The 16472-nt window shown below is 33.2% G+C and overlaps 1 protein-coding gene across 1 annotated transcript in view; it reads left to right on the top strand.

Annotated features, from left to right (window-relative positions):
- Positions 1 to 16472, top strand: part of LOC114324830 (uncharacterized) — a 57273-nt gene that overhangs the window by 27555 nt on the left and 13246 nt on the right. The window contains exons 12-17 of the mRNA XM_050651863.1: positions 5355 to 5541; positions 9213 to 9592; positions 10601 to 10794; positions 12706 to 12864; positions 12995 to 13123; positions 13849 to 13979. Coding sequence (XP_050507820.1) covers positions 5355 to 5541; positions 9213 to 9592; positions 10601 to 10794; positions 12706 to 12864; positions 12995 to 13123; positions 13849 to 13979 — 1180 coding nt within the window. The remainder of the gene's footprint in view (positions 1 to 5354; positions 5542 to 9212; positions 9593 to 10600; positions 10795 to 12705; positions 12865 to 12994; positions 13124 to 13848; positions 13980 to 16472) is intronic.

The following is a 16472-nucleotide window of genomic DNA, read 5'->3' as shown; positions in this document are numbered from 1 at the left end:
TACGTTTAGGCCAAAAAGTGCCTTAAGGGTCCCCACCGCATTTCTAAATCCAAACTGGTTTGGTGACTGCCCAACAACTTACATCGGTTAAACTGCTGGAGCTTTAACAAACACATAACAGAACATAAAAGGGCTTTCAATAATAGGAAAATAGATTCTAAGTACGCATTTCGCCTTCTACACTGGTGTGCAAAATTAACCGGGCACCTTAAAAATGGGTCATTTTTGATGTCTCAAATTTCCTGAACCTGTTGGCCGATTTAAGTGATTTTTTAACATATTATAGCCTTATTCTTTAAAAATATCGCTGTAATAGTACTGTTGCTAAACAGTTAAATTTTCATTGTATACAGGGTGTACCAATCAAACTGTGTTTTTTCCTCAAAGTTCGCATCACCCTGTGGAATATTCTAGCATTTATAAAATACTGAAATTAAAATCCAACTATAGCCTCATGCTTTCTCAACATTTTGTTTTTTGATTCATTCGCTTACATTAGACCATAAAAGAGTTAGGTACTGTAACAACTAGCCATGTTTTTTATCAATACAGGGTGTTTTTAAATAAGTATGACAAACTGTAAGCGGTAATTCTGCATGAAAAAATAATGACAGTTTGCTTTATAAACAGTATGTCCGCAAATGCTTCGTTTCCGAGATAGAGGATGTTAAAATTTTTCGTACAAACTGATGATTTATTTATTGCTTTAAAACCGGTTGAGCTATGCAAATGAAATTTGCTTGGTTTTAAGACGTCGTCATTGCACATTTTTTGACATACAATTAAGAATTTAATACTCACCATTGGCGCGCATATGGGTAATATGACGGCTCATATTACCCGTATGCGCGCCAGTGGTGAATATTAAATTCTTACTTGTATGTGAAAAAATGTACAATAACAACGTCTTAAAACCCACCAAATTTCATTTGCATATCTCAACCGGGTTTAAAGCAATAAATAAATCATCAGTTTGTAAAAAAAATTTTAACACCCTCTATCTCAGAAACGAAGCATTTGCTGACATAGGTTTATGAAACAAATTGTCATTATTTTTTTACCCCTAATTGTCATTACCCCTTGAAGTTTGCCATACTTATTTAAAAACACCCCGTATTGATGAAAAACATGGCTAATTGTTAAAGTACCTAACTTTTTTATTATCCAACATAAACGAATGAATCAAAAAACAGAATGTTGAGAAAACATGAGGCTATACTTGGGTTATAATTTCAGTATTTTATAAATGCTAGAATATTCCACAGGCTGATGCGAAGTTTAAGAAAAAAACACAGTTTCATTGGTACACCCGGTATACAATGAAAATTTACCTGCCTCGCAACAATATTTTTAAGCGATATTGTTAAAGAATAAGGTTATAATATAACATATTAAAAAATCACTTAAATCGGACAACAAGTTTAGAAAATTCAAGACAGCAAAAATGACCCTTTTTAAGGTGTCCGGTTAATTTTGCACCCCAGTGTAGATCATAATCATTTTTTATCGACCAATTTTGAATTCGCCTCATTCAAAATAAAGGCTTTAAGCTATCTTTATTAGAATCTATCGAAGTTAATAAAATGATAAAAAAAAAAATGAAAAAAATAAGAAACGGTTTTTTTAGTTACGAGTGACTAAAATTAAAAATAGTATAACATATTAAAAAAATTAAATAAAAAGTAAAAAAATTCAAATTTGAAAGATTATTCGAAAAAAACTGTTATTATTATTAAAAAAAAAAAACGGAATAAATATACAAAAATCTCACACATTCGTTAAAAAATTTAAAAAATGTAACACATTCGTTAAAGAAAAGCGTGGGGCGTGTCTTCATCGAATAAACGGTTTTCGCCCCACGCTTTTCTTTAACGAATGTGTTACATTTTTTAAATTTTTTAACGAATGTGTGAGATTTTTGTATATTTAATCCGTCTAACAGTTTTTTTTTCGAATAATCCTTTGAGTTTGAATTTTTTTTTCACTTTTTGCTTTTTGGTTGATTTTTTTTATAATATTTTTATTTTTAGTCACTCGTAACTAAAGAAAAGCGTTTCCTAAACATTTTTTTAATCTTTTTTTTTATTTTTTACTTTTTAGTCTTACACTTTTCAAACATTAAAATATATCGTTATGTTTATTAAAATATATTACACATTACACCTGTGTTAGTGATAAGTTATCCAATTACGTGGCTAAAGGTTCTAGTTCTAAACCAAGGCCAGAATCAGAGAAAAAAAACATATAATGTACAAACATACAAAGTATTCGGAATCGGCAAGAAAGGCTATAGCGGGATAAGATGGTCAAAAATGCCCCCGCACCGATCAGCCCCGCTACTTATGTTTTCGATAAAGGATATAAAATTATGCCCTCATGCAAATTTTTAGCTTCCCAGAGGTCCTAAAACTTTTTAAATCGAGCAATAAAGAATTTTTAGGTTTTATTTTTTTGTGAGCGCAATTTTACTTTAAAAAATCTGAAAAAATTCGAGAGCTTGTATCTCTTGACTAAAAACCAACCTGATTTTTTTCAGATTTTTGTAATGAAAAACGAGCCCAGGAAAATTTTTTGAAATTTTCAAAAAATTTTTAGGTTATGATAATATGATTTGGCCAACTTTTAAATAGTATTTTTTTGTGTACTTTTTGCCGTTCTTTTGAATGGCAGAGGCAGAATTTTTAATATCTGAGCGGAAAAAACAAAAAAATCGAAAAAAATCCGTTTTTGGCAGTAACGAGATGCATCTCGGGACAACCAATTTTAGGATTTAGGATCCTGACTACAACAACTGAAAAAAGAAACTAAAAGTGTGAATTTTGTCATAAAATTGGGTATGTGGCGTTATAAGAATATTTGGAACAACTTTTCCAAATAACTCTTTTCGATATCTCTAACGAGAAGCAAATCGAATCGCATATCGAAAATTCACCCTGTTTGTAGTAGGCCGCGTTTAAAATTTAAAGTTTAGTTGACTATTTTAAAAATTGTGAGCCATCACCGTGTATGACTCTGCAAAATTTCAAATCTGTATATATTTTGATAGCCGAAACATAGGGGTGTCTTCATTTTAAATGCGACACACTGTATGTTATCAATTTGATAATTTATTGCAACTAATATAGTCGTATTTTTTATAGATAAAAAATATAAAATCAAAATACTGACTAATTCACTAATTTTATCATAAAAACTTCAAATTGATTGCATTGAAGTATTGAACCAATTAATGTGTAATAATATAATGTACAGAGTGAGTTTTATGTATGGAAACCCTCAATTATCTCCTAAATGGCTTGCACGATTTTTATAGATTGTAGTGGGTAGGGGTTTTCTAATGTGGCCGATATTAAAGTAATACTTACATTGTGGTCAGATCTTCCGTTTTTCTGAATATCTAATTAACTTTCTTATTTCAAAAGAAACACCCGGTATATTTTTTGCGTTTTGAAGTCCTTAAGAAATACTGATTATTTTCCATGTTATATTCCCTACCTAAAGGCCATAATTTCGGAGTTATTGCTACATTTATTTAAAAAAAATTTTAAACAAATTATAAAAATCAATTTTTTCGGCCTAGGTAGATATTATTTTAGGTTCTTTTCACCATTGGGAACAAAAAAAGTTCTTTTGTAATTTGTCTCTAAAGTTAATCGTTTTCGAGTTATAAATAATTTAAAACTGAAAAGAAATCGAATAATGACGATTTTCAAGGTTAAAAAACACAAATCAAAAATATTATTTTTGAAACTGCAAAGAACAGAAATTCAAGCTAAAGCCTTATTTTATCAGTTAACAATAAGTAATTTGAGCTTGTTTCATTCAAAAATATTGTTTTTTAGTTGTTAATGCAGCCCGATCGCCCGTCCTCTCATATGCGCTTCATTAACATTTATTAAAAAGCAATGTTTTAGAATAAAACGTGCCAAAAAATTTTATAGCGAGCTCCTGGAAGAAGGGTTTAGCTTGAATTTGGATACACCGCAGTTTCAAAAATAATATTTTTTATTTTTGTTTTTGAACCTTGAAAATCGTCATTAATCGATTTTTTTCAGTTTTAGATTGTTTATAACTCGAAAACGATTAACTTTAGAGAACAATTACAAAAGACCTCTTTTGTTCCCAATGATCCAAAGAACGTAAAATAATGCCTACACGGGCATATAAAATTGATTTTTATAATTTCTTTACATTTTTTTTGTAATAAATGTAGCAATAACTCCGAAACTATGGCATTTAGGTGTAGGAAATATAACATACAAAATAATCAGTATATCTTAAGGACTTCGAAACGCAAAAAATATACAGGGTGTTCCATTTGAAATAAGCAAGTTCATTAGATTTCCAGGAAAACGGAAAATCTGACAACAATGTAATTATCACTGTAATATCGGCTGCATTAAAAAACCCCTACCCACCAAAACCTATAAAAAACGTGCAAGTCGTTTCCGAGATACTTCAGGGTTTCTATACATAAAACTCACTCTATTATATTATAATAATTATATTATATTAATACGCATTAATTGGTTCAACATTTCAATGCAATCAATTTGAACTTTTTATGATAAAATTAGTGAATTAGTCAGTATTTTCATTGTATATTTTAAATCTGTAAAAAATACGACTATATTAGTTGCAATAAATTATCGAATGGATAAGATACAGTGTGTCACATTTAAAATGATGACACCCCTATGTTTCAGCTATCAAAATATATACAGATTTGAAATTTTGCAGTCATAGGATATTATGCATAGGCTATTAGGTAAACAATTAACGTAAAAAGTAAAATTATGTATAGTTCATATAATTAGCTACAATCTGTAACAGTTTCAAGTTTCTTCATTGTAAAAAACAAGAATATTTAAGCATTTTCCATTAAAATCGTTTTTTTATTTAAACAATTAATAAACATAAAAAAAATTATTGACTATTTGTGTATTGTTCCCGCGAATGCATATGTCTGCAAATTTTCCTTCATTTGCATTGAAAAAAAGGCAGTTCAATTAACGTCTCAAGATTTGACACAAACGAGTGAACTAAAGAAAAGCGTTTAAAAAATACAGATCTAATTATTCTATTATTATAATACAAAGTAGATTTGTGATCTTACATTCAAAATGACGAAGGTGAAATCAAATCAGCCAATGGATGAGTAGTACCTACGCACGGTTAGATATAGCATTTTATGGTTCAGTGCAGCTTGTTGAATGTTCAAAACCACCGAAATATTTAAATCTTGTGATATAATTGTGCTTTCCTTGAACCATTTATAGTTTCTGTGAACCCTCTAAGATCTAACAAAATTACCTTTTATAACAATAAATTCATAGATGGTTGTATTATTTCAGGAAAGGATATTAAACATACGATCAAGGGAGACTTTTTCTTGGACAAACAATATCATTTCCATATGGAAGTGCAATGCTGCAAAGTTGTACCGATAGACGATGGAGGTTTAAACATATATGCCTCGACCCAATGGATGGACGCCGTTCAAATTGCAGCTGCCACAGTTTTAAATATGCCCTCAAACAAGTAAGCAAGACTAAAGATCTTCTTCTTTAATAGTCTAGTCGCAACATAGGGGGTCCCGTGGACACTTTTAGTTCGCCGCGATTTGATGGTGGTATTATAGGTCTTTTGGGTCGCTGAATCCAATGGAAGTGGTATGGAAGCCCAAATGTGGTGCGCTTAATTGTTATTAACAAATTATGGGAAAATTAGATGTTTTTCAGGAATTATTAGAAGCCCTGTAAATAAATTGATAGTGGTAAGGTCTTCTCTGATGTATTTTTGGTTGCTGAATCGAATGCGACTAGTCGCGATTACTCAAAATATGTTCTTATTTTGTTGATAACAAAATAATTGTTTATTCGCTGAAAATATCGAAATGAGCTATCTACAGCAAGTTTGTAGTCTTTTTCATAGTATTTGTATACGCTAAATCGGTTGCCACTAGTCGTGATAGCTTAAACTACGTTCCGACTTTGTTAAAAATAAATTATTGCAAAAATAACGGTTTATAGTACGTTCAATCACGGTTTTTGCTCTAAATTTTAAAAAACCACTTGGATTGACATGAAATGGCATACACGTAGCTAACATGTCAAATATAACAAGTGATATTGTACCGATGTCTACTTTTACCCTGGGGGTGAGTTAAACCCCTTTTCAGGGGTGAAAAAAGAAACCTTTAAAATAAGTTCGGAAGTAGATAAACTGAATAATTCCAAGCAACTTTTGTTCTATACAGTTTTTTCACTAAGTCAATACTTTTCGAGTTAGTTGGTTTTTTTGGTGAAAAATGAACATATTCACTCGCAAATAACTCGAAAATTATTGACTTAGTGAAAAAACTGTATAGAACAAAAGTTGCTTGGAATTATTCAGTTTATCTACTTCCGAACTTATTTTAAAGGTTTCTCTTTTCACCCCCGAAAAGGGGTGACAGTCACCCCCAGGGTAAAAGTAGACATCGGCACAATATCACTTGTTATATTTGACTTTTTTTCTTTGACTTGTTAGCTACGTGTATGCCAAATTTCATGTCAATCCAAGTGGTTTTTTAAAATTTACAGCAAAAACCGTGAGTGAACGTAATATAAACCCTTATCATTCGGTTATTTTTGCAATAATTTATTAATAACAAAGTCGGAACGTAGTTTAAGCTATCACGACTAGTGGCAGTCAATTTAGCGTATACAAATACTATGAAAAAGACTACAAACTTGCTGTAGATAGCTCATTTCGAGCTTTTCGGCGAATAAACAAACAGTTCGGTGAAAAAACTGTATAGAACAAAAGTTGCTTAGAATTAATCAGTTTATCAAATTCCGGACTTATTTTAAAGGTTTTTTTTCACCCTCGAACCGGGGTGAAACTCACTCCCAGGGTAAAAGCAGACATCGGCACAATATCACTTGATTTGTTTGACATGTTAGCTACGTGCATGCCAAATTTCATGTCATTTCAAGTGGTTTTTTTAAATTCAGAGCAAAAACCGCGAGTAAACGTACTATAAACCGTTATTTTTGCAATAATTTATTAATAACAAAGTCGTATCGTGGTATCACGACTAGTGACAATCGATTTAGCGTATAAAAATAATATGAAAAAGACTACAAACTTGCTGTAGATAACGCATTTCGAGATCCACAAGGAAAAGAAAATGTTTTTCCTGTAGTTGGCTGTATACCATCAATCACAAAATTGGAAAGAAATACTTTGTAAAAGGTATAAATTTTTTTTTTATTAAAATCCCTTAAAAGGGCTACATCACAACAAAACGTTTTCGATTTTTATAAAAAATCATCATCAGTGTTCGATCTAAAAATAAGTATAATCGATTTAATGAATATAAAGTTGGTATTTAAATTTTGACTAAGGTTAGAGCAAGTTGGTTATACTTACAAACTAGATACTAGCTGAGCCACAGAAGAAAAATATCCGGGTAAAAACGCTTTACATATAATATAGATGCCTTAAAAGTGCATACTTCAATAAAAAGCCCTGTGATGGTCACATGGCAACCAGGATAATGCCCTAAGGTAATGTATTGAGATTTCCCAACACGTGGGATCCAAATTGAATTGATTATATTTCAATGACATAATGGCAACTGAATGCGAAATGAGTGATGTTTCTGAAAGGTGTCAAAAGACAGACGGACAACGTGACGTAGACGTTACCCTGTATTACCACAGCCAACTAATTGTAGTAAAATATTTTTTTTAAATTTACACAGTAATAGCATTTCGAGCTTTTCGGCGAATAAACTATTATTTTGTTATTAACAAAATAAGAACACATTTTGAGTAATCGCGACTAGTCGCATTCGATTCAGCGACCAAAAATACACCAGAGAAGATCTTAACACTATCAATTTATTTACAGGGCTTCTAATAATTCCTGAAAAACACCTAATTTTACCATAATTTGTTAATAACAATTAAACGCACCACATTTGGGCTTCCAGACCACTTCCATTGGATTCAGCGACCCAAAAACCTATAATACCACCATTAAATCGCAGCGAACTAAAAGGGTCCACGCGACCCCCTATGTTACGACTAGACTATAAGTGCCATCTCCGCGACGGAGGTCGGCAATCATCACAGCTATTCGGATTTTAGAGACGGCTGCTCTGAAAAGTTCATTTGATGTACATCCGTACCATTCTCTCAGGTTGCGCAGCCAATTCTGCGACTCCCTACGCTTATCTTTATCAATTTGAGCAGGTTGTATCTCTCCCCACGTGTAATATGTCCGAGATATTTCAATTTTCTTGTTTTGATGGTATTTAAGATTTCCATTTCTTTATTCATCTTTCTCAGAACCTCTTTGTTTGTGACGTGTTCTGTTCACGATATTTTCAGATTTCTTCTGTACACCCACAGCTCGAATGATTCTAGTTTTTTCATTGATGCAGCATTCAAGGTCCAAGCTTCCATTCCATAAAACAAAGTCGAGAAAACGTAGCACCTAGCCAACCTAACTCTTAGATCCAAGTTCAAATCTCTTGTGCAGAGCAATTTTCTCTTTTTGTTAAAATATAAATTTGTTAAAATTTGCTCTAGCCTTTTCTATTCTAATTTTGATTTCCTGTAAGTAATCTCCTGTGGAGTTGATCATTGTTCCAAGGTATGCATATTGGTCGACTTATTCGATATTGGATCTGTTTATAAAGATATTGGATCTGTTTCATTATTTCTTTGAGTTTTCGATATTCTCATAAACTTCGTCTTCTTGACGTTCATTGTTAGCCCGTATTCTTGTTCAAACCCCGCTATTCTGGTCACAATCATCTGAAGATCCCCAATATTTTCAGCTAAGATGACAGTAGGCATTAAAAAGAGTTGGCGACAACACGTATCCCTGTTTCACTCCACGTCTGATTTCAATTTCCTCTGACAGCTGATCGTTAACACGTACTTTTGCTCGTTGCTTATTACTATGTCAGCTCGTTGTGTTAAACATAGGGAAAGGTATTAAACTTACATAGTTCATCTTGATTTGTCGTTGTTCTATTTCTTCTGCAATTACATAACTTAATCTTTTTGATTAAATAGTATCTAGAAAAGTATGTTCCAGAATGCTCTTTTGTTTTGGTCATTGGGGATCAATTGTTTAATAAACATATTTAAAATAAAGCATATTCCTAATATTTTTGTATAATTCATCGAAAATTGTAATTTTTCTTATTTCAGAATTAACGTCAAAGTTACACGTCTAGGTGGTGCTTTTGGTGCCAAAATTTTAAGAAACAACTTGATATCAGCTGCAGCAGCTGTAGCAGCACATAAGCTTCAAATACCAATAAAACTCGTTCTAACTTTTGAACAAAACATGGATATTATAGGCATGCGATTCCCTTCCTATATGAAATATAAGGTCGGTGTGAACGATACAGGAGTCATCCAGTATTTAGAAGCTGATGTCTACTGCGATGTAGGTGTAGGTGGAAACGAACCATTTAACCAGTTGTTTACGACTAGTTTTGAAAATTGTTACAATATGGATTCCTGGGAGTTCTCAACATATGATGTAAAAACGGACACTCCTGCAAACTGCTACACTAGAGCCCCTGGTAAGCTACATACATCAGCAAATATTTTAGATTTAATACTAATTCATCATCATTGGTATCAAGGCTCATTATGAGCCAAAGGTTTCTTAAGAACAATCCTTTATTCGCCTCTGTCTCTAGCAAATTGTCTCCATGCTCTAACTCCAATACATTTTAAGTCGTCCTCTAGATTGTCTTGATATCTAAGTGTCAGTCTTCTTCTAGTTCATTGGCCCATCTGCCCTCTTCGGTCAAAAACTTTCCTGACTGCTACAACTCAAAGTTGTAACGCCTGTGCCACAAACCTTGCTCTTTTATCCCTCTATATATTCTACTTAGGATTTTGCGTTCAAGACCGTTAAACAGTTCTTGGTATTTCTGTGTAAAGACCAAGTTTATGCTTCATATTGTAACAATAAAACGAGCGGTTCGTATTTATATACGACTTTACTAATTTATTTATACAAGTATACTTACAAACTCCAAATTAAACTAACTCTATTTACAAAATTCGTTCTTATATATACACCAGCTGTTATTTCTGGAAGATTCCTGACCATCTCCAGTTATTGTCGCGACATTCGGTGAATTGCTCGTCTTCTGCCCCGCTGCATCGCGTCTTATCTAGAAAGATCGATGTGGCTCTATGTGTGTGGAGATGGGATCTCTTATACGAAGGTCAGTCAAAAGTAATCTTTTGTTACAATATGTTAGCACTGCTCTTATTAGCGACTTTAATTTTTTTCGGCAGTGTTGACGCCATCTGTCTTCCAAGCCATAGTAACACTTATTGGAAAGCACTATTCTTCGCTGAAGTTGTTATCTTTAGTCAACCACGAGCCTAGGTATGTGAAAGTATTCCTTTCAGTTCTAAATCATTGACTATTATTTTTTAAAGACACCATAGTCCATCACACTGCCTTAGTCCACTTTTGCAAGGTCTTGCAATATCATTCTGGATGCTGACCATGCTCTCTGCTCCTGTAAATGTATGTTCAGTTTTAATCCTAATCGATTTTCCTATTTTAGGTACAGTAGAAGCTACAGCAGAAATTGAAAATATCATGGAGCATATTGCTTTTACTCTAAATATAAGTCCGGATGCTGTGAAGCAGGCTAACAACAGTACAACGTCGTCTCCTAAAATGCCGAGCTATTGGACTGATCTTAAATCTTGGGCAAATATTGATCAGAGAAAGGCAGACATAGAGAAGTTTAATGCTGTAAGTAACTTCGTGAAGTCTTAATGCCTTTTCATTGTGTGTCTATTACAAAATTATTTTATGAAGATTTTATAAGAAATGTTACAAAAAATGCATGTAAAAGGTACATAAATTATTTTCAATATATATGTATACGAAGAATACATATATATGTATACGATAATATTAAGGCTGATCTAATTAAATATATGGAAGGAGAAGGATTACAATTACTATGGAAGATCATAAGGAGCTGTTGGCGTACCGGATGCATACCTAGAGATTGGACTCTTGCAACTATTCTACCATTACACAAAAAATGTAATAAACATAAGTGTTCTAACGACAGGGGAATATCATTGTTGGTAGTTGCTAGTAAAATCTACGAAATAATACTAGAGAAAAAGCCGCGAGAAAATATCGAGGCCACACTGGATGACAGCTAATGCCGCTTTAGGCCAGGGCGAGGTACAACCGATGTCATATTCACGGTGAGACAGTTATCAGAAAAAGCCGTAGAGCATAACAGTAAGTTGTTTCTCTATTTTGTGGACTTGGAAAAAGCATTTGATCGGGAGCCACGATAACAAGATCTGGGAAATATTAAACCGTAGAAATGTGAAACCGAAGTTAATCCTAGCAATAAAGAGTATATATAAATGTAGACGTAATAATGTAAGAACGAACAATCGCTCATCTCTAAAATTCTACACAAGGACAGGTATAAGACAAGGTGGTGTTCTGAGTCCTTTGTTATTCATCACTCTAATGAACGAAATTGCAAAAGAATTCAGGGGGGTAAGGTAAAAAGAACTAGGGTTGGAGTGTATAAACTTCAACAAGTTTACGTGTCAGCGTTGATATATGCCGATGACCTGGTAATTGTAGCAAAATCAGAAAAAGACTTGCAAGTGAATGTGAATGTTTGGAATGAAGCCTTGAAATTTGGGATGAAAATAAATATTGAAAAAACAGAAGCTTTAGTAATATCAAAAACTCAAGAAAATATAAATGTAAAGCTGAATAATGAGGCCATTACACAAGTAGAGGACTTCAAGTATCTAGGATCAACAATAAATGGGCAAGGAAATATAGAACCAGAAATAAACAGCAGGTTAATGAGTGCAACAAAATTATACTATGCATTAAATAAAAGTTTTATTAGGAAGAAAGAAGTAAGCCTGAAAACAAAAATGAAAGTATTTCAAACTGTATACGAGCCGGTGCTACTCTACGGTACTGAAACGTGGACAGTGAACGTTGAACGACAACATCCGTAGTAGAATTTAAGCATGTTAAATGCGATATTTACGTGTGGTATCCGGGGTGACCAGACGTGATCGTATAAGAAATGAAGACATACGTTAAAGGTGCGGTGTTGGAAGGACCTTAGACAGACTTGAAACGAAATAGTTATCGCAATTCGGACATATAGCGAGAATGAGTGAAGGTAGAACTGTAAAGAGGGTATGGAAAGCGGCATCTGACAACAAACGACGAATAGGCAGGCCAGCAAGAACGTGGAACGCAAATATTGGAAAGGCTTGCGTAAATAGAAATATTGGGTGGAGAGAAGCAGAAAGACTAGCTACTGACCGAAAGGCATGGAGACGTCTGATTTCTCCACTTACCTCGACTCCGTAAGGTACAAGAGGACGACATAAGTAAAGCAAGTAATGTATACTGCGGGTTCCTGGAGGAAGTAGGAGAGGAACACCAAAAAAGTCTTGGGGAAGACGTTTTGGCAGGACATGTCCGTAAAGAGAATTGATTTTGATATGACCCAAGATACAAACTTAGGGAGAAATGCAATTAGGTAGGGAAGCCGATCCCGCATAGGTATAATGTCGAAAGAAAATGATGATGATGATGATGATGATGATGATGATGATGATGATGATGATGATTTATTCTACTTATAAAATATTTTAGGCCAACCGCTGGAATAAGAGGGGACTATCCATAGTTCCAATGCGATGGGTTTTGGATGTGAACCTGAGCTTTTCAGTTCTTGTTTCTATTTTCCATAGAGATGGAGGTGTTGCCATTTCGCACGGGGGTATAGAAATTGGTCAAGGTATAAATACAAAGGTAATTATACTATTACTATTTAGTTTAATACTTTTTCTAAATAAACTACGAAGTGATGAACTTAGAATCATAAAATTCATATCCAATATCTACATTGAAATAAAATAGGTAAATTGTTTTAAATTTGTAGGTTATCCAAGTTGCTGCATACAAATTTGGAATCGATATGGATAAGATCTCCATAAAACCAAGTTACAATTTTATAACTCCGAACAATGGATGCACAGGAGGAAGTCTCACCAGTGAAGCAATATGTTATGTAAGTGTTATATCTTACTTTTATTTACAGAGTAAGTTTTATGTATGGAACGCCTCAATTATCTTGGAAACGGATTGCACGAAACGATATTTTTATATCGTTTTCGTTTATGACCAGCAAAGTAGATGACGCGTTTTACGCTAACCACATGAACTGGAAAATAAGTAGGAGACATTCTTTGGTCTTTCCGTATATGAATTTGTATCGGCCTGTGTGTCTGATGAAACAGGAATGCTGAAATAACGTTATAACACTTTATTGATACCGAATCATACACAGGACGATGACGAATAATTGTGCTTCTACTTAATATATTTGGATTTTTAATTCATATACAGGATGTCTAGAAACTCTCTTGGCAAATGAAGACTGGGGATTCCTCAGATACTTTTAAGAAAAATTAATCCAATTCACCTAATCGAAAAATGCTAAGGGAGCTAGAGCTCTTTGAAGATGGAGCCTTCTAACTAGTTTTTTTAAGTACCTTTACAAGCTTCTATTTAGAAAATCGAAAACTGGTACCCCTATTTATCGTCCAGAAATGATGAAGCATTCTGAAGATATTAAAAAAACTAATTACAAAGAGCTTTAGCTCCCTTAGGAATAATTTTCAAACAAGGTGAATTGGGTTAAATTGTCTTAAAATTAGCTGAGGAATCTCCGGTCTTCGTTTGTCAGGAGTATTTCTGGATACCCTGTATATAATATACATATAAAATTTTTAGGCTGTTATCGTCGCTTGTGATAAGCTCTTAGCAAAAATGAAGCCTGTCAAAGATAAAATGAACAATCCCTCTTGGGTCGATTTGATTCAAGCCTGTCATGCCGCTTCAGTGCAACTTTGTGATACTGGATTGTAAGTACAATTACTAAGAACTAATTTTTTTAATTTACCGATTTAATTATTTAGTTGAGAGAGTGATAAATTTGGTATACACTTGAATGAACCAAGGAAGTGAAAAAATGGTATGTCAAAGTGTGTAAGATATATTTATTTCTTTAGCTAAGCGCTTTTGACAAACTTGTCATCATAGGAGTTATTCTACAATCAAAAAGTAGTCTTATAAGAAAAGGATGTCTAAGTACAAAAAAAGAATGTGTGTGTACTTTGTACGCACGTAAGAAGTTATACTTCTATTATTATAATTTCAACGCAATTAATACAATTTAAACAGTTTATTTAAATTTTATTTAAATATTAAACAATTTTATTACTTACTACTTTTCAAAATTTTTTTATTAAAACAATACAAAAAATTTAAAAAATAAAAGAATAAAACACACACAAACACATTGAAAAATGCCACAACAATGATTTCTGAACAATAATTGTTGGAAATATTTTACATAAATACGTATTTTCTGAAAAATAAAAATTATATAATAATATACTTACAATCATAAAATGTATAAAAAAAAATAAAAGTTTGTATTGGGGACTGAACCCGCGTACATTGGCGCGGTTAGTTTTGAAATTCAAGCATATTTAGATTTTGGCTACGGAGATATATGCATCATGTTGGAAGATAGACCAACTGAACGTTTTAAACTTTCGACAGTTCTGAATTTAACCAAATTAGTTTGATTTTTGTGGAACTGAAATATTAAAATACAACAAAACATAGAGTAAGAAAGCAATATTAGATGAATATTGGTAGAAATTTTGTTAGAAATCAAATTATGTAAATTAAAACAATACATACTAGCTAGGTTTATTTTGCGACAGCAGTGAGTCCCACTGCTGTTGCAAACGTATAAACTATTCATGAGGATTACCAACAACAGGCTAACACACAAATTGGACTCGTATCAACCAGTAGAGCAGGCAGGATTCCGAAAGGGATATAGCACCACTGACCATCTTCTAACAATTAGGACACTAATAGAAAAAGCTAACGAATACCATATAGATCTGCACTTAGCGTTCGTTGAGTACGAAAAAGCATTTGACAGCGTGGAAATGTGGGCAATAGAAAAAGCTTTAAACAACTGTAGAATAGATTCCAGATACAGAATGCTAATACATAATATATATATAAGAAAGCAACAATGACAGTACAATTGGAAGAAACCACAAAACCCATACCAATTAACAGAGGAATGCGACAGGGAGATGTTATTTTTCCTAAACTATTTACATTAGCACTGGAAGATGTTTTCAAAACAATGGAATGGACCAACATGGGAATAAACATAAATGGAAAGAAACTAAACCACCTAAGATATGCAGACGATGTAGTAGTCATATCATCAAGTTTTGAAGAACTACAAACCATGCTAACCGATCTATCAAATGAATCCGAACAAATAGGTCTAAAAATGAATTTCGCCAAAACAAAAACAATGACAAACACACAAGATAATAGAAACGTAATCCTAAACGCCACCACAATAGAAGTGGTTAATGATTATATATATTTGGGACAGATAATAAAAATAAATAAGGAAAACCAAACACCGGAGGTAAAAAGAAGGGTCAGATTAGCCTGGGCAGGATTTGGAAAATTAAAATGGGTCCTAAAGAATAAAAAAATACAACAATACTTAAAAACAAGAGTGTTTGAGCAGTGCATACTCCCAATTCTCACATACGCATGCCAAACATGGACCTTGACCAAGGCAAACATGGATAAAATAATGAAGACACAAAGAGCCATGGAGAGAGCAATGTTAGGAGTAAAATTTACAAAAGCAAAACAACTGGGTAAGAAATAAAACAAAAGTCAAAAAAGCAGGACAACATATAGCCAGACTAAAATGGAGCTTCGCAGGTCATAACGCTAGACAAACGAACAATAGGTGGAATAGCACGATACAACAATGGAGACCATGGACAGGAAAGAGAGCAAGAGGACGACCCCAGATGAGATGGGGAGACGATATTAAAAGGATAGGAGGAACGCACTGGAAACAGAAAGTACTAAACAGAAGCGAATGGAGGAAACTGGGGGAAGCCTATGTTCAAAATTGGACGAATTAAAGGGCAAAAAGAAGGTTTACTTTACATTTTCCAAATGGGTAGGCACCTACCTATGTAATTTTTATTACGATACTGAAACATTTACAATTACGTACTTACCTGTTGCTTTTAAAAACTATTTAAAAAGTCACTACAATTAGAATCTTGCCTTTTTCTCTGCCCTCACAACAGTAAAAACTAATTTACACAACATTTGTATACCCATAACCGACATATTGAAAGGTCATTGTAATTACCCAATCAGAGCACGTATAACGTTTGAGCTGCCCCCAGGACCAAGATTTTTGACGAATTCGCGCACATATAAATTTACTCCCAACACGTATAAAGAAGTATAACTTCAAACATTTTTAACTTACGTCCATAGAT

This window comes from Diabrotica virgifera, chromosome 5, assembly GCF_917563875.1.
Source record: "Diabrotica virgifera virgifera chromosome 5, PGI_DIABVI_V3a".
Classification (NCBI taxonomy): domain Eukaryota; kingdom Metazoa; phylum Arthropoda; class Insecta; order Coleoptera; family Chrysomelidae; genus Diabrotica; species Diabrotica virgifera.
This window is presented reverse-complemented; position numbering and strand designations above follow the sequence as displayed.